The sequence below is a fragment of the Petaurus breviceps genome, unplaced genomic scaffold (assembly GCF_028583685.1).
Source record: "Petaurus breviceps papuanus isolate PSGF00001 unplaced genomic scaffold, PetGlider_PUasm1.0 90842, whole genome shotgun sequence".
Classification (NCBI taxonomy): domain Eukaryota; kingdom Metazoa; phylum Chordata; class Mammalia; order Diprotodontia; family Petauridae; genus Petaurus; species Petaurus breviceps.
In genome coordinates, this window is record NW_027187358.1 from 19560521 (window position 1) to 19583559 (window position 23039).

Below are 23039 nucleotides of genomic sequence, written 5' to 3' on the forward strand. Positions count from 1 at the left end.
TAATAAAGTATTCAATTTGAATCAATCAACTAAAAAAGCTTAGGGTTATATAGTAATTTATATTTTATAATGCTTTTTCCTCACAACAACCAGTTAACTATAATGTTCAATGAAATACTACTACAGAAGAACATGAGTTTTTTGCCTCAAAAATAATAGAATTTAGGACTAATATACACAATCAATAAAAATATTTATGAAATGACATATAATCAAGCCCTAAATTGTATATTAGAGACTATAATTTAGGAATACCTATGAACATAAAGCAACCAAAAACTATCTCAACTGAGTGACCCCCAACAAGTAGGTAAAGGATAGGGAACAGAGAAAGGATATCTTGTATAATATGAATTCAAAATGGCTTTCAGTCACAGCTGACCTGAGATAAAAGATGAATTTTTGGTCAAAAGTAAGGTGCTTCTGAGTCATCTTGAATACCTGCTTATGTATTATAAAAACAAAAGCTTACCTCAGTCATATCTTCCCGACTTCTGCCCAGTTTGGGTTGTTCTTCTGCAGGCGCATAAACAACCATATTCCTAAATTTATTTAAACAAACTATAAATATACATATACACACACACACACACATATGTATATACACACATACCTATATGTGTATACACATAAATTTATATAAGGCACATACATTAGCATAGAGCCATGGAAAACATGTTACTGCATTTTAGCTACAGGTACATATAGCTTTACAAATGTGTGCCAGCATTATTAAGAAACATTTGCGTTATCTACTCTGCACAAGGAACCAAATTACAGGGGAAATAAAAAAACACTCCACTATGACCACTGTAATGATTTAAAGGAGTGATCAACAACCTTATTAACCCTGCTACTGATGAAGTCAAGCAGTACCTATAGGCAGGCCCAAAACAGTGGTAAGAAAAGTAAGAGAAAAAAGAGTCACATAATATCACCTGGTTTAATGCACACCTGAAGCCAGAATCTCTTCTACAAGAGAAATTCCTTGGCTTGAAGACCTCATTGAATGAAACCACTCCCATTTGAAACATACTATTATTTTACTTTGGGTGAGCTCAAACTGTGTCTTTTCATTAACCCTAAATTTGCCTTGTTGCAATTTCGATTCAGTGTTGCTTGCTCTTCACTTTGGGGCTAAGTAGAATAGGTTTAATCACTCTTCCCAGTTTAAAAATACATCCCTCCAAGACAGCCATAAATCATTTCCTTTTATGTCTTCCTTTCTCCAGGGTAAACATCCCCATTTCGTTCAAAGCAGTTCTCATACTGCATGATTATGAAATCCTTCACTATACTGGTTGAATTCCTGTTTATCAATGATCTTTGAAATATGTGGTATACAGAAATGAACACAAGTATCCAGATGCAGCCCAGCTAGGGCACAGTGCTACTACCACCTCCTTAATTCTCAATATTATGATTTAATAGAGTTTTAAAGAGGTAAGACATTTTAGATGTAAAGCAGATTGAGTCTTGCCTCTGAAAGATGTATGCTGTGTAACCATGGGCAAATTGCTTAACCTACTAATGCTTCAAATGACTCTCTAAAATGGTTGTTTCTTATGAATAAAATAATAGGTTCACACCCGAATATATATATGTTTACACTCAGAAAATGAAAATTTGCTTTAGTGTCTTAGCGGCTATATCACACCATTGACTCATATCAGTTTTTTATTCTACTAAAAGACTCAGATTTTTTCCAAGTAAGTTGTTGGAAAACCATGCCCCCTGTCTTGAGGATGGTTTAGTAAACAAAGTAAAACTTTACAGTTATGCCCATTAAATTTTATTTGATTAGATTTTGTCCAGTGTTCTAGACTGTCAAGACCTTTTTGGATCCTTACACTATGATCTAATATGCTTATTATGCTTTCTAAGTTTTGTGCCCATTTTACCACCATGGCATTTATGGCTTTATCTAAGTCACTAATAAACAGTCTGTAAAAGTCAACTACCACTTATTAAGCACTAATTATGTTTCAGGCACTACTAAGTACTAGGGATACAAAGACAGGCAAAATGCACTCCCTGCTCCACAGCTCAGAATCTAATATGGGGGAGATAACCATGAAGCAGACACGCGGGCGGGCAAGATAAACTGAAGGTGATCTCAAGGGAATGCGCTAAATTAGACAGGGCTGGGAAAGGCTTCTTTGGAGAGGGTACAACTTTTAGTTGAGACTTGGAAGGAATAGTCTTCTAATCTTAACACCTATAAGTCAGTTTTTAAGAAATTAGTTTGACAAAGCCATGCTGGTCTTTCATGACTACTGCTGTCTTTTCCAGATGAACTCTAACCCTTTCTTGGTTTAGAAAAAAACATTCTAATAATGTTTTCTTGAATTTGGCACTGTAATCTTTAGCAACATTTCCCAGATTCCTTCCAGCAGAAAAAAATGAGTAAAGAAAAAAAGTGCTAGTAACAACTACCTTAGCTATTTTTCGCTAGAACCTATGCCTATCTCTGATTTACACCTTCTAGAGACTTAAAATACTACAATTAAGTCAAAAGTAGTTGTTCAATGAAATGAAGTTACAAATATCCACATTAGTAAGACTCACTGAGGCCAGGTATAGTATCCCCAGTGTGTTTTCTCCACAAAACAACTTGATTCCCATTCTGTTTTAGTTCTTGGTATATTTTTACTATCATAATGCATCCATTGGTTATCAGGTCTGTCACCAGCAAGAATGCAGGAGGGTTTAGGAGTAGTACCTACAAAAAGAAAATTTTTATTTTATGTATTTTAAAATTCCTTTTTAAACACTTATTTCACCTGTAGTTTTAAAGGCACTTCTATTTTTCCCAGAAATATTTGCTTCATTTATTTAAAAAAAAAAAACCAAACATGGGGCAGCTAGGTCAGAGTCAGGAGAACCCGAGTTCGGTTCCAGTCTCAGACACTTAACACCCACACCAGAAAAACTAGCCATGTAACCTTGGGCAAGTTACTTAACCCCAAATACCCTCCAAAAAAGGCAAAAAACAAACAAAAAAAACACTTAAAAGTGTGATTTAAGGAATAGTCTAAGACATCTTTTCAGATTTATATTCAATGCAAAAAGATAAATTTATCACCCCTAGATTTCAGTCTTTAAACTAAATGAAATCACAAAACAATGTTTGTAGAGACCTCTATAAAACCTTCCAGTGCCATGTTCTTTTAGAAGTAGCGGGAATAGAAAGGATAGTACTGGATGAGATCAGAAGACTGAAGTTCAAATTTGGCCTCAAGCATTTATTTCCTAGTTTGTGACCTTGGATAAATAACTTAATTTCTATATTTGCATAATAAGGATAATACCTACCTACCTCTTAGGTCTGTTATGCAAGAATATCTAACACGATTTCTTTATTTTAGAGATAAAAAGGAGGTAGGTGGCACAGTGGATAGAGCCCTTGACCTAGAGTCAGTAAGATCTGAATTCAAATGTGACTTCATGTACACCCTGGGCAAGTTACTTAACTATCTGCCTCATAAGATAAATCCGAGTAGCTGCCTCCTAGAGTTGTTATAAAGATAAAATTAGGTAATATTTTTAAAATGTTTGTAAACATAAAGTACCACATAACTGTCATTTGTTATTATCATTATTATTAGGAAAACTTGAGGATAAAAGAAACCAACTGACTTGCTACTTGCGTGGCATACAACACTCTCCTGCCATTTATCTAGTATAGCTACATCTCTATTTCAATATCCAAATTTAATGTCAATTCTGTATCACATTGAGTATGGAAACAAATCTACATGTGTCTCAAGTGAGAGTAATATGATAATAGAATTGGTATTATCTTTCACTCATATAAAATAAATAAACCTTCTTTGTAAACACTGTTGAAATAAATGCAAATTAAAGGGACAGATTTATGTGCTGCTTTGGTAAAAGAAATGAGCCCAAGAAAAAAAAATGTACTTTAGGTTCCTCTGCTGGAAGTAAATTGAGAGTGGTTGTAGTAAGAATATAAAAATGTGGCAGCCAAAGGAAATTTTAAAAATATGTATTTCAAGTTTTTGAAATAAGGTTTAACAGATGATCATAATTAATCAGACCCTAAATCAGACCAGAAAACCCTTCTATTGCTGAATACTAAATGCACAGAAAACACCAAGCATGCACAAAAGGTACATACTTAGATTTTAAAAATAAATATAAACAAATATCGAATCTCCTTTAATAAATGCTTTTCATTTTATCATTGAGTTATTTTGGAAAGTGAACTCAACAGAGTTTTTACGATGTATTTTATTAGAGTTTAAAAAATAAAAAAGTATCAGATGCTCAAAAAGGCTTACTATATTTACCCTTGAGGAAATTATCTATGGATTCAGTGAATCAACTCTGAGAAAATTTGAATGAAAACATTTAAAAACATCAAAGAGGAGCTAAATTATCTTAGGTGGCACTTACTGATTTCATATGGGCAGATGGAAAGCTTTTTGTGTGTTCTCTTCAGCTGCTTGAGAATGCCAGCAACTGCTGAGATAGCCATCTAGAAAAGAAATCTTTAAGTTGACTTCATTAATTTTTTAAAAACCTAGTAAGTATTTGCATACCATGCTATCAGCAGAGGCCAGATTCTCTTTCTTTTTGAGAACAGGGAAATCCCTCAAATTCTACATGTTCAGTGGAATGGCTTTAGCATGCAACTCCATCCAAGACTTTGGCATGGACCATTTCCACCATAATCTGTTTCAATCAGTTCAAAGAAGAATGTAGGAATTTTGCTTTGGAAGTATAAATGACTGGTTCAGTTTAGTTATATTTCCTTCACAATGAAGAAAAGATTTCAGATTCAACCAATAAACAGGAAAACCAGAAAGTAGACTACATGTAGGTTGGGACAAATTTATTTGTTTCACTATATTCCCTTGACACTTGAGTTAAAAATCCAAGACACCTAAACTGCTATCCCAAAAAGTTACAGGACACTTAAAGTGACCTTTGCCAAAAGGGACAGAAAAATCAAAAAGTAAAAATGGGCAGCTGACAATGAAATACTTTAGCCCCAGAAAAACCAGGTGTATCACCTGACTCAAAGTTCGCTTTAAAAACAGTTCTACTATAATTTCTCCTATCTATGCAAATATGCTTTAAAAACAATTATAAGCTGATAATAATTATTTTACTTTGAAATAAAAATTTTCATGCTACTATATTTTCTTTGCCTTATAGATCAAAACAAAATGCATTGCAACAACTGATGCAATATGGTCCTTTGAAATATTCTTAAATTCTGGTTATTCTTTAATGGGAAAATACTCAAGTTTAGTTAAATAAAATCTTAAAACTTCAAATTTTATCTGAAACCAAGCCAAGCCTACCTTGCGAACCACAATTGCATCATGGTTGAGACTTTGTACAAAGAATTTTATGGCACGAAGAGGCAGAACTCGGTCATCTCTCAACAGCAGGGACAGAAAGCCAATGCCTATATGTTCAAACTTCCAGGGCCTTAAAGAAAATGAAATAAAATTCATTACTTATACCACCAACACCTCCTCCACTGTAACATGTTACTAAAAATCAAGTAGCCAAAACCTCTTAATGACAAATATCACAAATATTTTTCCAATAATTACTAACAAGCATTCAATTTTTTCCTCTGCATCTTCCTTCCTCTCTCATTCCTGACCCTTTTCAAATGACCTTTATATTTAAGTAGATTTACAATTCCCCTTATCTTGTGCTATTCAATATGCATGGTCAAAGAGGAAAAAATTCATCTGAAGATAAGACAAGTCACATCCTTGGAACTATCTGCCCCAGGTTTCAGGACTTAAAACTATCATAAGGGCTTCTAACTGTGAAAGAGATAATTTGCATGCAATTTAAATGAACCCTGGAAAATTGAAGTCAAATGTTTGTCATGAATAGAAGAATGTAAAAGTAAATGCACAGAACACTTACAGATTTCTTTGATCCACACAGTCTAACAAAGTATGTACCAAGTTTTCATAGTTCCTAAAAGAACAAGCATACCATTTAATATGTATTTAAATACTACATAATATAATAGAGCTGAGCATCAAATCACATAGAATAACCAGCCTTCAATTAGGCTCAAATCAACAAACATGACAAATATATTTGAATATTTTCTTTCATCAGGCACATACTTAGAATTTTCAGAGAAACATGTTAATCTGTAACATGGTTTAAAATTTTTTTAACCAAATCTTAGAAAAAAGTGATTGGTTTATGAATATTCTTTTCATTAATTTAGTAATTAAATAAGAATACCTATTAGCATTCTAACTAAAGGACTTTTGGTATCATGAAATGTAATGATCGCTACAGAATTTAAGCAGTTAGTACTTGATAGGAAAGATTTGCATTCCATATCCTTTGATTTTAAGTGTGTGTGTGTGTGTGTGTGTGTGTGTGTGTGTGTGTGTGTGTGTGTAAAATACTGCAGTAGAAATAGTTTTCAAAATAGTGTCAAACAAAATCAAAGGAAAATTAAATCAAGTTAAAAAGACGTAGCATATTTTGCCATGGTTTAAACTATGGAGATCACATAAAGAAGTTAACATGCCCGAATGTAAGAGATATATCATTTACATTAACTTCAATTACTTACTGTAAGGCCTCAGCATTCTTTTCTTGCTGTCGCTGAATTCCTAACTCAATCTCCTCTGGACTAAGCAATGGCTGATTGGCAGAGGGGTACTTTGACTGTTGGATTAAGACACCTATTGCAACACACGTCTGTGGAACCTTTTAAAAAGGAAAAAAAAGGCTTATAGGACTTAGGAGCAACGCAGCAGAGTCTAGTGTGAAGAGCAATAGGACCCAGTTCTAACACCAGCTCTAATCCTGGCTCAGTCAGGGTTCAGATGATTTTAGTCAAGTCACCTAAGTTCCCTGGGCTTCAAAAGTTTTCTCATCTGTAAAATGAGGGAGTCAGAGTAGAGTCCATCTTTGAGCTCTAGATACATGATTCTTTTACTCCTATAAACTCATCTTAAAGACAAGGAAAATCAAGGCCTAGAGAGGATAAGGTGAGTATGTATTATGTGACAGAGGTAGTTTAGTCAGGATTTAAATCTAGGATCTCTGACTCCAAATTACATAAAGGAATTAATTTGCAATATAAATAGCTTGGCATATAGTTGGGCTAGAAACAAGTATTGTGAATAAAATGTTTTTGCTTACTGTAAAATCCAGTCCAATTGTTTCATATTGCCTATGAATCTTTTCTGCAAGATCATCAAATAGCCTGACTATTGATGGCTTTTCTAGGGACATTGCTTTGCTTAGCCCTGAAGAAACAATCGCTGGCCATGTCTGTACAATACAATCCCAGTCATGAAGATTTGCTAGGCACACTCCACTGTGGTTTCCAAGTAGACAATACAAGGCACCCTGGAGAAACAAAGAAATATGTGTATTTATTAGATTTATTAGAAGCTTCTTGAGGAAAGAGACTGTGTCTTCTTTAATATATATTTTATGTCTTATCCCTTTAAGAAAAAAATTATCCTTTGTCACTTCACTGGCAATTTTTTTTATACCTAAAACAGTTTACAATGGGTGGGGAACCCACAGCCTCAAGACCACATGTGACCTTCTAGGTCCTCAAGTGTGGCCCTTTGACTGGATCCAAATTTCACAATTTTGATTCTGCTACATTAGCAGATACTAATTTTAGAATGCACATCTAGGTTATAAATTAAGAGAAACCTGTTACAGTTTGCTGATTTAAAAAAAATGTTTGCCTTTCAATATGTTGAGCCCCTGGAAAAGGCAACGATTAGGATGCCTAAGAATGTCTAGGGCAAAAATGGAGATCAAAACCCCAGAAATGGTCACTACTGGGATAGGGTTTGTGAGTAGCAACTGCGCTTCTAGTCTGGGTGAAATAGAAACATGCTGCTGCTAAGTGAACAAATGATAGAAAGATATCATGCAACAAGAATAACCCCCAAAATAATTACTAAAGGGATAAAAACTATAAATAATATCTGAAATTCTAACCCAAGATTTGTTTCTAAAAACGCATTTCCCTTAGATTTATTTCATTTAGGGGCGCCCTGGTAGCACAGCGAGTAAGAGCACCGGCCCCAGTGTTGGGATGACCTGGGGATCGAATCCGGGCTCAGACACTTAGCACCCACCCAGAAACACCTGGCCATGTAACCTTGAGCAAGTTACTTAACCCCAATTGCTTAAAAAAAAAAAAGGAAAAAAAGAATTGAAATAATTTAGCTTACTACATATTCATATTTATTACACAATTTTAAGCAAGCCATACTGCTAACAGTAATTAATAATGAATAATAAATCCTTCTTAGTGAAATGTTCTTTAAATAGTTTCCAAAACTTGACAACTTATTTTTCAAATGATAAAATCCTACTTAATCATTTATTGTCAACTAAATATTCTGATAAAGACAAGTACCTACTTTTGCAAAGCGGAATTAGAAAAATATTATAATAAAAAAATCTAATCCATTTATAGCTCCAAGTAAATAAAATATGCACCATTTTATCACATGCAGAAAATACAAAAATGTAATTTTAAACAAAAATATGGTAACTTGAGCCTTAGAACTAAGATTAAAAGTAAGAAATTATTAAAGACTGAGTTTTCTTTGTATAGACAGGTTACTGCTAAGCAACATTCTCTTACCTATCTGCCTATGTAGCATTCTGAAACTTGAAAAGTTTATCAAGAGCATAATGAGAATGAATATTATTTTGTTCCCAACTAACAAGGACATCTCTAAGTACTACCAATATATGATAAATGTTTTTAATGTAGCATTCTGTTTAGGATAAAACATTAGCCAAACTGACTTCTGAAAAAAATCATTTAATACTAAAAATGTGAAAATAAGATGATACGGTAGCTAAATCAGCAGCTAAATCATTTATGTATTTTAATCTTCTACTGCAAATGAAAAGATAAAAAGTATGCATTTTTCTAAATCTATCTTAATTTTAATCATTCATATTGTGTATCTTTATTCAATTATTCTACTATATCTTTTTTTTGTTTTTGCTTTTTTTTGGAGGGCAATTGGGGTTAAGTGACTTGCCCAATGTCACACGGCTAGTTTTTCTACTATATCTTTAGAAAGGAAAAGTCTTTACTGGGCTTGTCCCATGAGAATATCTGAACATCTGTTCTCCAGGGGCTCAGCAGAGTGGTTGGCACATAGAAGGCATTTAATAATATTTACTGAATGATGGATCATAACTCAATGACTTTACTTAACTCTAATCTTTGCTGCTTCTTGATTTTAAGTCAGTGCAACATAAATGGTGCTTGTTACATGGCAAACTGGAATCCCACAAAGTCACAATAATATACAACCACACATAATGCCTCATGCAGAAAAGTATGAGAAACTGATTGCTTTCTCATTAACCCAACCAGTCATTAATTGTCAATTTGTCTCCACAGACTACATGCATAATAACTACATGCATGACAATATCCTTTTATATTCTCTGGTTCCCCCCACCTTTGTAAATAATATAAAATCAGAAAGCCTGAAGAACTGTTAATAATCAAGATTTTTGATAATCCAAAAACATTCCACATACTACTCATTTATAAAATCCCCAAATACATTAGAAATAGTTTCCTATAATTTGGGCTTACTTCTGTTTTTCCAGTGTTCATATCACCCAATGAAAAAACAACAGTCCGACGGTCCAAGCAAAATTATAATGACATTTACAAGTATAAACAAAATACAAAATTTTTTTCAAATTTCTTTCCATTCAAATCAAAAGGTTATCGGAATCTCCATTACTTGGTGATTTTCCTCACTTTGAGATACAATAAACTTAAAAAACACCAAAATTACCCATTTTTACTCTTGTACCCAACTCTGACTCCTATTTATGAAATTCTAACAATCAAAATACGATACTTGAGTAAGAAAATTTTAATTTTGATTAAGGTCTTTAAATGTGGATCCCAAAATAAACACCCTCCAATAGTGGGAAATCACAATAAAGAATCTTATAAAGTCAACCATCATATCTAATTATAGGTTCCATTATGCAGCTTTTTGACAGCAACCACATTCTTCCCCCCAAAATTTGTTAGTATTTTTATATTTGAAACAAAATTGATCGGAAATATATGACAAAAAAAAAAAACCTTCTGTTATTTGGTACCATTAAGTAGTAGCCAAATTGTAAAAATCATTATAAAAAACTTTACTCTAAGCATTCTTATAAAAGTCTAGTTTAAAGGGAAAGGTCTCCTGAGAACCCAAGGTTTAAGTACACTCAGCAGTAACAAGAGGAAAATCTTCTGGTGGCATACACACTCCTTGGGCATTGAATCCTCTGTATCTCCAACTGTTCACTTATAGATAAATAACCATGGAATTCAGGAAGGAGAAAGGAAAAAGAAGAAGAGAAAGAAGACCCTACTTTGAATTGTTGTTGAGTTACATCTTGTCTGTCTGGCCGCAAGAACTCTAAAACCAAGGGAATAATATCTCTGCAGCAAAATGTATATGTTCCCAGAGCTGTGAAAAATGTTTGCTGAGCTTTATTCCTGACCTGGGGAGAGGATCAACAAGATACTATGTTATTAACATGGCTATTAAAAATAATGCAAAAATATGTCCTACTAAAGTACTGATGTGTAAATAGGATTATCTCTGTAGTTGATAGACTATTAAATATATAAATTCCAATTTATAATATGCAAAAGAATTTGCAAAAGTTTAAGTATTTTTCCCAAGTCCTTGAGATGTCCCTCTCATTAAACCACTGAATAATGCAGAGTAAGTCATTTAACTAAGTAATTTCGGGTTTTAGTTTCCTTAGTTATTGCAGGAGGAAGTTGGACTAGATGATCCCCCTTTTAGGTCTAAAATACTATATTTCTATTGGAATAATTATCCAGATTATGTTTAATTAACTATGAATTTTTTAACATGAAACTTTAATATTAACTGAAATCTTGTTTATCCACATTTGCGGATGTGAAGAAACAGATCTTATGAAATAGTGGTTAGCATAATAATAATTCATTTATACTAGCAATGTACTTGAATTCTTAGGAACTCACTAAAATAATGAACTTATAATATAAAGAGCTAATTTAGGAAATGCTAACCATGATTCTCCTCTTCTTTGAAACCTATTTCCACACAGTTACAGTATAGTGCTCAGGCTAATATCAAAATTTCCGAAAAATCTGACCTCACAAATCCTCCTGGTACTTAGATTTCAATGGAATTCCTAACTACTTCCTTCAATAGTAGAAGTTGAGCACAAAAAAAAGGGGAAGTGGCATAAAGAAAAAATAGTAGAATTAGGGTCAGTCCTTGTTTTACATTAACCAACTATATAAAGTTTATTATGTCATTTACCTGTGACCCTTAGTTTTCTTATGTTTTAAAAAAAAAGAATTTGTGCTATATAATAAGATTCCTTCAGACTGTAACATTCTATGCCACCAACTAGCCATGATCATACAATGTGGGCAATCTCAAGAGTTCAAAATGACAGGTTTAACTGCTAATTGTTCGCTTCCATCTTTGAAGGCTCCATGATTTTGTATTCCCCCCCACCAATGTAGAATGTAACAATACTTCAACAACTTGGCAAAAATGACCTAGTCAAAAAAAAATCATGAAATCAGTGACCAAACTGGTACTTAAGTCTCTTTGATCTAAACTTGGTTGAATCTCTGATGGTATATACACAGTCTTATGAGCTGGTCCATATTTAAACTCCTTTTAGCTTTGTAGAGTCTGCTGGTGTTATACTATGCTGGAATGGCCTTCAAGAACTACGGTCACAATTATGAAAGTCATGATAAAGTACTGAATGACAGGCAATACTTGGTGTAGCAATATCTGAATAAAAACATTCATACCTGGCCATATGAACTAGTAGACAAACGAAGAAGGTCTCTGATCATATCTTGATGTATTTTTTTGTATTCACAGCCTTCAACAGTTAGTGTTCTTAGCTAAACAGAAGGAAACACAAAATAGAAGATTTTCAAAGAATTTCACATTGGCTAATGTAAAGAATAGAACTGTAATTTATCAGAACTCAAATGATTAAATATTAATCAAATAGTTATGCATTCCTATGGTAGGACTGATTAGAAATGAATAAGAGAGAAAAATTACCTCATGCTGCAACATTACTCTATCAATTAGCAATGCTCTGATATGCTGTTTTTTCCCTTGGAGCTGGAAAACAAGAAATATCAAGGAAATATTTTCCTAAGTGACTCAAATGTAATCTATAATTTCCTCACATTCTTTAGCCAAAATAAATGGCAGTCAACAAGATGCCCACAATCTATAATCACTAGCATATTATGTATATATAAAGAGCAAAAACCCTGGTTGCTCTAGTTCTATCACATAAGAAATAACTTTATACCAGGTGATCCATCCATCCAATTAATTGGTTGATCTCTGACGGGAACATGAGAATATCTTCTGGGGAAAAGTATGATTCCTGCTCTGTGTTAAGGCAAACTCAAAATCTGAGGGATGGACTGCTTAAGATCCTTAACTGTCTCTCAGTTGTCTATGATATAGCTATACATATAATATACTTTAGCTATAGCTACATAATATAATTTATCTAAATCCTACTTGAATCTATATTTTCAGGCAATGTAACTTCTTATGGTAACAATTTTGCTCTCTTTACAACAGGCTTCTACAATCATACTCTAGTAGTCCAAAGTGTGGTGACTATCATCCTACTATTTAAGTCAGTGGAATTAGGCTGTTTTCATAGGTTTCTATCACTCATCTTCCCTCAAACCTTCTTCTTTCCCACTTTTTTAGTCTGCATTCAGATAGAATCCATTTTGCCACCTTACTTTACTCAGCCTTCTCTGTTCAATTACCATACAATTCTAAAATGATTAGAAGTCTTTTTAAACAACTGTTATTATTGCTTTTTATTCAGCCCAGTATCTGGGGATAAGAGAACACAACAAATTCAAATAGGTCACTTCCCTTCAGCCAAGGTTATTATAGACAAGAAAATCTTTCTAGGTTCTAAAAAGAATCACTAATCTCTTAAGTCCACACTCATTACTGGCCCTCTCCCCTGTCAAAAGAAATTCCATCAGAAAACTTTTATTTCAAAAGTAAAATTTTAAATTTGTCTGAAGTTAATATAGGGTGTTTGTGAGTAAACACTAAAACAATGTAGAAGAATAAGAGGTATTTTGAAATAAACTTTTAAAAAGTTCATCAAAATGTGAAAGGGCTATGATAATCAATGCAGGTCCACAGAAATGTGAGATGCACACACATGTACATATATAATTTGCTACATATATTACAATTTGCTATTTATATAATATATACATATAACATAAATGCACACATGCATACATAATGTTATATATGTAGTCTCAGATCAGTTGAAATTCACATAATCCTACCTGAGTGCCATTGGTAAGATCTTAATTTTTAATTTTAATCTTAAATTTAATTAACCTTAATGGTGAGGGAGGGGAATGTAAGATTCCTGGGCACTAGAAATGACATCTTGCTTAATTATCTAGTTTAGTTTCAGGAATCAAAGAGAAAAATAGTGTGAATGTTTCACATCCAATAATTGCCACAATTCATTTGGAATCAGTGTCACAAAGTTTCCTTGAACAATGCTACAATTAAAAAAGGAGGGAACATTGTTTTTAAAAAGGGTTACAATACAGATAGCTATCTGCCCCTCTGACCCCTGATACTAATGAATGCCCAAAACAGTGTACAATTACTCCCTAGATAACACAAATGGGTGAGCAGTAAATGTCAGAATTACAGTGAAAGCCACATCAAAAGAAATGTGGGGAATACTCCACTATTTGCACAACTCATACAAAACTCAATCTCCAATTAATGGGAAAACTATCTTTTTACCATAAAAATGCTCCTTACATATAACAATTTTGTGTTTCTTTCTCAAGGTCTGATAACCAAAATTACACATTGTATTCCTGGGTCAAACTCTTAAGATGTGCTTTTCATTGATTCTATCTTTTCATACTCTTATCATATTTTTCTAGACTACATAATATCTGAATGGTCTCTAATAATCTTGTGGTCTTCTGGTAAGCCTTGCAGTTTATGACTGATAAAGGTGCATTTGTTAATTAGTTCAAAGATATATCCATTTTTCTAACTCTATTCAGTTTTTTTCTGTGAGTTCAAAGTTGAGACTGAAAGAGTCTTCCAAGTAAACAAACACGATGGGCTTTTGATATATATCTGAACTTAAATTATACATTTTATTTCCAATAACACTTCTATATTATATATTAATAATATGCTTAATTTTCATGTTCACAGAAAACCTATTCCTAAGTAGAATGCTCCTACATAAACCATCCTCCAGATTACGTGACCACTAAGGATTTAGAAATGTTTTCTTTTTAAAATAAAGTGTATCTGATTTAATTGTGAAAATACTGACCCGATTCTCCATTGATTTCTTCACTAGGTTAAAACTCTTCCACCGAGAGTCAAATTCATGCTTGTGAGAGCCTTGAAATTGCAAGAGGTCCCCTATGATCTGTGGTTAAACAATTTACAAATTTTACCAACAAGCCAAGACTGATTATACATCAAATTATGGATCGATCAAATGGCAACTGTACCTTTATGATAAGAAACAATGATTTGGTATCATCTTCAGAGTTATCAAGTATGTGATCTATGATTAGAGCACAAGAGTCTGGGTTAGAACTTAATACCCTGTTAGCAATAGATCCACTGTCATTTGAATTTACTATGAGAATCTTGCAAAGAAGCAATGTGTAATAGTGAATAAAGTGGTAGGCTTGGATTCATGAACATATGGGCTCAAATCCTATCCCAGCAGCTCCCTTAATCTCTATATACCTTGTGTACTTCTTATGATTTAGCTACTAAGTCAAAGCCAAGATATTTTTGGAGGAGGTGGCTGAAAGGGTCCCCAATTTCTCATAGTGATGATGGAGGAAGCATCCACCTTCCAACTTCAGAATTTCCTACACTGAGGAAACCCCAGTTCTTTAAGTATCATTGTAAGTAAGCAAGTTTGTTTCCATAGGCTATATAAAGAAGGGACAGTAGGGTGTAGTGGATAAAGGACCAGCATTTCAAATCAAGATGACCTGGGTTCAAGTCCTACATTTGATGCGCGCGCACACACACGCGCACACACCTAGGCATGTCTCTTAACCTCTCATTCCCCCAGGCAATACTCTATAGTTAAATACTGAAAATGAATGTGCCACCTGGTGCCAGTAGGAGGAACTTCAAAACAATCTAAAATGCTAATGAATCAAACAGGATATGGAATAAAACTTCCTTAACACTTGCCACACCATGGAAAACACAAAAGCACTTACGGAGGAGTTTCCTTATGACCCTAGCAATTGCTTCCCGATGGTTTTCTCTAGAAAGATCTATAAACAAAAACAGAGAAAATATTTTAGAGAACTTCAATGTTCTTTTATTTACAATAGGTATAGTTCAAAGTAAGAAGAATTTTTTATGTTTATTTTTTTTAATTGGGCAAGGTATTTTCTTTGTTACTCCTCTGAAGAATTAGAGGCTAATGATTATAACATGCAATCTAGAATAACTTCAAAAATCTACAGTTAACCAGGATGCATCAATAGTCCCTGAGGGATACACTTGGGGCTGGGGAAAGGATGTTTAAAGCTCTTGCTAACATTATCTTCCATGCTTTAACAATTAGCTGGAAAAACTATGAAAATAAAGAAGCTATGGATGTTTTCTAATGGGTTAAATAAAATATTTATAGTATTAAGTCAAAACATCTAGAAAGGAAGTAAAATTTCATTAATTTGGACAGATTTAACACTATTCGTTAGCATTATATTTAGGGTTTAACAAAAAAGAATACCGTCATTAAACATGAATAATGTGTGAACACTGCCTGATTTTTGTTTCATTCAACCAAATTTGTGAGAATACTGCCATACTCTTAAGCCTGAGGTTTTCCATTACAATTACTTTTTTGGAATACTAAAGGCTTGTTTCCACCTACCCTTTTGTTTTATGTCCTCATGTCTTATATTCAACTACTGTGAGCATAGACATCTTTTATTCTCTTTCAAGATTTTCTAAATCTTCACTTTAGAAAAATTTTACTGGCTCTTCCGAGCCATATCTCTCCCCTTGTTCCTCCAGAAAAAGAAATATGGGCTCAGCAAAAGTTTTATGTTAATTTTAAATGCCCATAGAAACTAGTTAGACTCAATCACAACTATAAATTTAATCTAGATTTATAGTCCCTTCAGAATAGCTATAGGCTGGAACAACTAAGTCTTCATAATTTAACTTATTAATATTTGCTTACCATAGTCAAGGCCAGTGTACAGTTTTGTCTCTTCCAAAGATACCATACTTGGCACCCTGAACAAAAACAAAGAATTATTTTTTTTAAGAAACAATGTCAAAAAGAAAGACTATGTAAAGGATTTTTATGGCTATAATAGATCTAGTAAAACAAAATAATACTATTCAGAAGTATACATTACATGTCTTCAATACTTCCTCATGAACACTAGGGTTTTACCTGATCCTTCTGATGATTCATAGTAATTGTTATAATCATCCTTAAATAAGGAAAGCTTTAAATTTAATAATAAAAGAAAATTCAACTTCAAATTAAACATATTTTAATACTCTTTAAAGATTTACAGATTTTAAAACTGCTACACACATTTACCTAAATCTCAAACTAGAAAAATTGCTTCAGCTTTCAATTGCACAATAATGGCAAATTAAATACTCATTAATTCCATTTTTTTCAAAGAGTAGAAAAAAAGTTGCAGTTTTAGGTAACTCTGATCCTTCCTTCTATATCACATCAAAGTATGCCTATATCTACATTTTGAAGCCTGAATTCTTCTAGGATCCCAAGACACACACACACCTATAAAAACACTAGGGTTCCTAAATTAAAAAAAAAAAATCAGAATATATTTTCCATAAATATTGCCACTCAATTCAGCTGTTCTGAATGTTTCTACAGATTATAAGATTTTTATTCACGCACACAGGAACAGATTTTATAGGTTAATGGTCAATACCTTCAGTAAAAGATAAGCAATCCAAAATGATTTCTTTTTCAACATTCTGTTTCAAAACTTCTGCAATTCATTTTTTTCTAATGCTATAGCCAAAATGAAGATGTGTTTTAAGAGAAAGCTTAGGCAGAAGTGCCACAATAAGACACTATTTAAAAACCACAGTTAAGCAAACTGTGTGCATATTAGGGATAAGCACATCTAGTCCAAAAAAGATAAAAATACATGGCCTTCATACATAAATTGCATAGTACTGAGGAGGGATTTTTTTTACCGGACATGTTTTCACACCCTACATTAATATTAATATTGTAGATGGAAAGTAATCAAAAATGGTAGTTTAAATAGGACACTTCTTCAATCTAGGTTTGATATAGTTAAGAATTTTAATACTTATGACCACTTAAAATGCATTGATTAATTATATTCTCTTCCTAAATCCGATGTCTAAGAAGTCACTAACACTTTGGGGGGACATGAATCCATAAAATACAATCTTGGAGTAATTTTTTTTCTCCAACAGACTGGTTTTGAAGCTTATAAAATTTTAGGACACAGAACCATTTCTGTTTTAAAATACTTACTTTTAAACTCAACTTCAAGAGTTCTTACTAAATTTAATTCCTCAACACAATTCAGTGAATAGACAGGCCACTCTCATTTGCAAAGCTCGGAGACTCAACTTTGTCACTTGAGTATTTACTATAAAAGGCGACATACAACTTAACTAAAAAGTAACAGGTAATTTTTGTAATGTCAAAATTGCTCCAGAAATTATTTGCAAACATAAACACCTCCCAAATTTATGTAATTTAAAGGGCATTAACACAACCAAATGAGAAATAGATCACGGTCTAGCAAATATAAATTTGACAAGATAAAAATTAAACGTTATGCTGAATTACTTTATTATATCCTCAGTGAGAATGTCCAAATTATTTCCTTTCTTTCTGTTGTTTTGTGTCCCTTGAGAGTAGAGGTTTTCTAATCTAGTGAAACGTAAATAAAGAGCTTAAATTCATACCCCAATCAATATACCTATCCCCTTCAAACCAAGGGCAAACTGGCTACAAGTAAGGTTATTTTTGTTTTGTTTTTCTTTGGTCTTTTTGGAGAGGGGAACACAAGACAATTGGGGTTAAGAGACTTGCCCAAGGTCACACAGCTAGTAAGTGTTAAGTGTCTGAGGTCAGATTTGAACTCGGGTCCTCCTGACTTCAGAGCCAATGCTCTACTCACTGTGCCACCTAGATGCCCCAACAAGTAAGATTTTTGCTAAAGACAATGTTATCACATTATACTGCAAATTGTTAGTAGTTTAGAAAAAGGGCAGTGCAGAAAATGGATCTTGGTTGAAATTCCTATTCCGCCACTTACCAGTAAATAGGCATTATTTTTTCATCATAATGAATGATTATTACAAAGACTAGAAAAAAGAACTTGGATTGTTATTCATAGTAGCAAATTTATCAAGATTAAAGCATTATTACTTTGGGCATGATCAAAATGTGGGTGGTAGTGGTGGTGAACATTTTTTATTATAATGGTTCCAATTCCCATTATAATGAATTTTTCCAGCAGAAATATCTTATTAAATATCATTACTTATAATGCAGTTTTGATATTTAAGTATACATTATTTTAAGAACAAATCCATAATTTCTATTTGTATGGCTTTCATTAAGATACAATTTCAGGATTCCTAATTTCAGTCCTTGAGTCCCCTAAAATACCCACTAAGACAGGGATTAAAAAAAAAATTTAAACAAAATCTCTAACCTTAATCAACAAATCAATTACCACTTAAGTACTCTGAAAATTAGTAAATGAAGTAGCCATTAAAACAAAAAGATAATAGACACTATAAAAATTCTGCAGTAAATACAACTTTTAAGTCAAGAGAAAGATTTTAGAAAATTGGAAGACAGCTGGCATTATCTTTCTATGCATGTTCCTCATATGAGGTTGCTCTGTTCCCACCTACCTCTAATTTCTTTTCATACCCTTGCTCTACTTGAGAGGTCCCTCAATTACATTCCTTCCTACTTGATTTTTTTTACCAAAAAGCTTACAGCAAAGCTGGTGTGAGCAGAAAAAAATAACAGCTCACTAGGAGAAATCTGTCACTAGCCTACAGATAAGCAAAACTTCACACTTGTATCCTTTTGAACTACAGCCACACAATACACTTTTATACACCTTTACCCCTATATGCTGCATTGGTCCAAATATAGGTGTCTCAAAAGTCTTGGTGTTGTTTTAAACTTCCAGATTAAAATAGCACCAATATGTTTGAAACACTCTGTATATGAAATCCAAGTTAGGTCTATATATAAATTTGTATTCTTAATAACAGCAGAGATACAATTAAAGCCTTGCTTATATCCCCAGCAGCAGCACAAGCACTAACAACAGCTTTTCTGCTGGCCAGCACCCCAGCAGAAGAAGCCTATGCCCGGTGTAGCTGCTGCTGGTAAAATAGCATAAGGAAACCAAATTCCTTTCACGTGGTTCCTGCAAAGACAATCATCCCCAGTATCCCTGAGACACATGCTTGGAGTTCCCTTGCCTAAAAGAATTTGTACTACATCTGCCACAGGAACAGAAGCATCTAGTTGGGGGAAAAAGTAGGAGTGGTGGATCTCATGAAGTATCAGAGATTTCCAAGCTTTGCAACTGAGAGAGACCCACCTGTATTAGCTTTCTTAGCTTCAAAATGCCTACTGATGGCCTAGGGTCCAAGTATACTATTTCCACAATAAGGTAGTAGTAGGGTGCTTTCAATCAGCAAAAAGGTGGCCATATATTGTATAAAATTGTAGTAAATACATCTACTTGAAAAATTCTTTACATGAAGTCAGTATGTTATTACATTTGAGAATGTTTAAATATTTTTTTTAACAAATTCTCACCTATAATTCCAACATCAATTCCTCTTGTTTATTTGCCACTCTAAATTTCCTTGATTTGCAAAAATATCAGCTTTATACTTTTTTGTATGGTAAATAAAAGCTTGTTTACTGAAGGAAAAAACAGGCTTTTCCTAAATAAACCAATGTAGCATTGTCTTTCAGAATATTATAATTATGTGTGTTTATTTTTCTAAGTATATAAATACACATATATTTATTTTTTCTAACAAAGAATTTTTACTTTAGGGGCATGGCCTACCTAGAATTGGACTAATAAGGTAGGCTTGTATTTTAAACATCTCCAATATTTATTCTGTATGAATATTCATATGGACTAAAAGGCTTAGGAATTATCTAAGGTGTTTTCCACACTCACTATTCATTGTTGAGCATGTATAGTGGATACTCTCAGTTAAATCAGATACCAAGAGACATATACTGCCACCCAAAAACATATCCTGAGAAAGATTTCCAGGATAGAAAATAATAATATAGTCACCCAACAACCGTAAAGATCAACTTTATATATTTATTTGGTAACGATCACCAAGCCTATGTTTTTTTTTTAACAATGGATACCATTTTTTCCCTAGTTGTATTACATCTTTTATGCTTTCATTTTTACATGTATCTTTTGCCATTCAATGGCAATTTTCTTTAGAACCATTACCTTTAAGAGAACAAACCCTTTAGTGTGAAAAAACAGGATGGAGAAGTAAAATGATTAATATAAAGACAAGCATACATGCAAATTAAATAGAGAAGCTAAATGAAGTCGTATACATAGAACTACAATTGAATTAGTATAAAACTATTTTGGTTTATCTTGAAGATGCTAAAAATAAACTTATATAGTGCTAAAAAATAAAGTTACTAGAGTGTTACTGGGTTATTTATCTTCCAGATTTACTAATACTAGCCTTTTATGAAACACAATTAGGCTAATTCTATCTTTTATTATTAACTTCGATCCTAGTTAACAGTATCTATAAACACAAATGAAATGTTGGATCTAGTCTATCATGTGTACATTGTTTCTACATAAAAAGAAAAAAAAACTTCTTACATGCTGCTAAATTTAAGAGTAGATCGTGGGCCATAGTAATTATTTCCATGGTTGACATACAAAATTTAAAAAATCAAAGAAAACAGTTGGAAGGTGAAAAAAAGGAGAAAACAGGGTTACTCACCGTGGAGTAGTAACTGTTTCCTTTTCTGTGTGCAGCTCCCCCAGCAGAGCTGGGTAGTTTCCTGGAGGTGCCAAGAAAGGTTAGCTAGCCCTGCCCCTCATTGCATAACATCACATCCTTTCACATATAAAAGAAATGGTCTTGTTCTAGACCTTAAGTATCAGATTTCTTGAGTGAAAAGATAGTCAGAGCCGAGTTCTTAAGAATGCTTTTATAACATTTCTATCAGAGGAAAGGGGACACCAGGGGTAATAATAAAGTAGTATTTAATTAGAAAAATGGGGACTCCTCTACCTTGAGTAACCCTGTTTTTCATATCCCACGAAACTGGTTAGGACTGTTAGAGTGGATTATAGTTTCAAAGGAACATCCCATGGCAACTAATAAAGATTATATACTGGATAAGGACACTTTCTCTTAAGCCTTGGAGGACAACCTACAATGGCAAATAGTGTAAAGGACTACCTAGGCTACCTAATATCATTCATTATTTAGAATTCTGAGAGCAAAAGTTTTCATTCTAAATTAAAAAACACGTTTTTGACTCTCCTATTTTGAAAGGCAAGTTGAGCACCGTGGTATTACAAGGGACTAAGCTGATGGAAGTTGAAATGTTGTAGTTAGGACATTAGTTACCCTTCATAGTCCCATGGGCCTGATGTTTTACATGCCTTTCGAAATGGGAGACAACTGAGCTCAATTAGTAGTTGAGATATCCATCATGGTAACTTTATATTTCTAAAACAAGAGTACAAGCTGAGTAACATTTAATATAGCTACTTCTTTCTACATACTTAGCTGTACAAAATTATCAATATCTTCAGTTTTTGCCAGACTCAAAAAAACTTCAAAACACACAAAAAAGGTTCTCACTCAACAGCTATTTCGAGATTTCAAAACCATTCACTACTCTGATTACTTCTGTATCCTCTGTGGAGCACCTAATGTACTATTCAGCAAAATTTAAAATCACAGAAGATATTAATTTTCAAACAGGCCACCACCTCTAGTTTGCACAGGGTAAACCATAAGAGAAAAAAAATTAAGGTAACGAATAAGATCAGCACTACAACATTAACCTTTTATGCAAAACTAAATTACTACTAAGAGTTTAGTAATCTGTTTTCCAAAGAGGTCAATTTCTGTCCATTATTTCAGAGAATATGTAACTTCCATAACTATCGGCTTGATATTCTGTTACAAACAAAAATTTCTTAACTACAAATAAATTTACACCAAGGCATAAGAAAAGCTTCACTTTAAACTATAATTATTAGTGACATTCATTTTTTTTTCTCATCGAACTAGACTATTTATTACATACTACTACCATTTTCAGTAGCCAATATCCCAGGCAAACAGTTTCATGTAGAAAGCAAGTGTTTTTTTCTACTATAAATGGAATTATTCTACAGAAAACATCTCTTCCTATTCTTTTTGTAATAGTAGGTAGTGGGCATAGAAAGACCTTTACAATTTTGTACACCAACCTAGAAAGGTCTAAGAAAAGTAACACTTGATAATTTCAAAGAACATAACATTTGCAAGTTATAAATTAACATTATTTTAAATTAGAAAATATTAAAGAAATCTGAAGTAATATAGATTTGTTACACAATGTTTAAATTCATTAGCACTGGCTACAAAATCATTTAAAAATATTTATCTAGAAATGAATTAACCTCTCTTAGTGTGTAATATTAGGTGTTCAGCTGTTTAAGAAGTAGTCTTTTATTTATACTGACATGGGAGCCTTCAGGAAGGGGAGAGACCTGAAGACCAGATTCCTACGTGCATTTAAATAATCAACCAACTCCACTGTTAAATCCTACTCTGGTGTCTCATCATAGTGTGGAGGTAATCCTG

At 33.1% G+C, this 23039-nt stretch overlaps 1 protein-coding gene across 2 annotated transcripts in view; it reads right to left on the reverse strand.

The window, feature by feature from the left end:
• PSME4 (proteasome activator subunit 4) overlaps positions 1-23039 on the reverse strand; it is a 132814-nt gene that overhangs the window by 36201 nt on the left and 73574 nt on the right. For both annotated transcript variants that reach the window (XM_069071707.1, XM_069071706.1), the window contains 14 exons: positions 16339-16394; positions 15362-15418; positions 14627-14682; positions 14443-14541; positions 12129-12191; positions 11867-11962; positions 10408-10539; positions 7168-7377; positions 6593-6729; positions 5920-5973; positions 5334-5463; positions 4420-4501; positions 2569-2722; positions 473-542 (listed from right to left, as the gene is read on the reverse strand). In XM_069071707.1, coding sequence (XP_068927808.1) covers positions 473-542; positions 2569-2722; positions 4420-4501; positions 5334-5463; positions 5920-5973; positions 6593-6729; positions 7168-7377; positions 10408-10539; positions 11867-11962; positions 12129-12191; positions 14443-14541; positions 14627-14682; positions 15362-15418; positions 16339-16394 — 1396 coding nt within the window. The remainder of the gene's footprint in view (positions 1-472; positions 543-2568; positions 2723-4419; positions 4502-5333; positions 5464-5919; positions 5974-6592; positions 6730-7167; positions 7378-10407; positions 10540-11866; positions 11963-12128; positions 12192-14442; positions 14542-14626; positions 14683-15361; positions 15419-16338; positions 16395-23039) is intronic.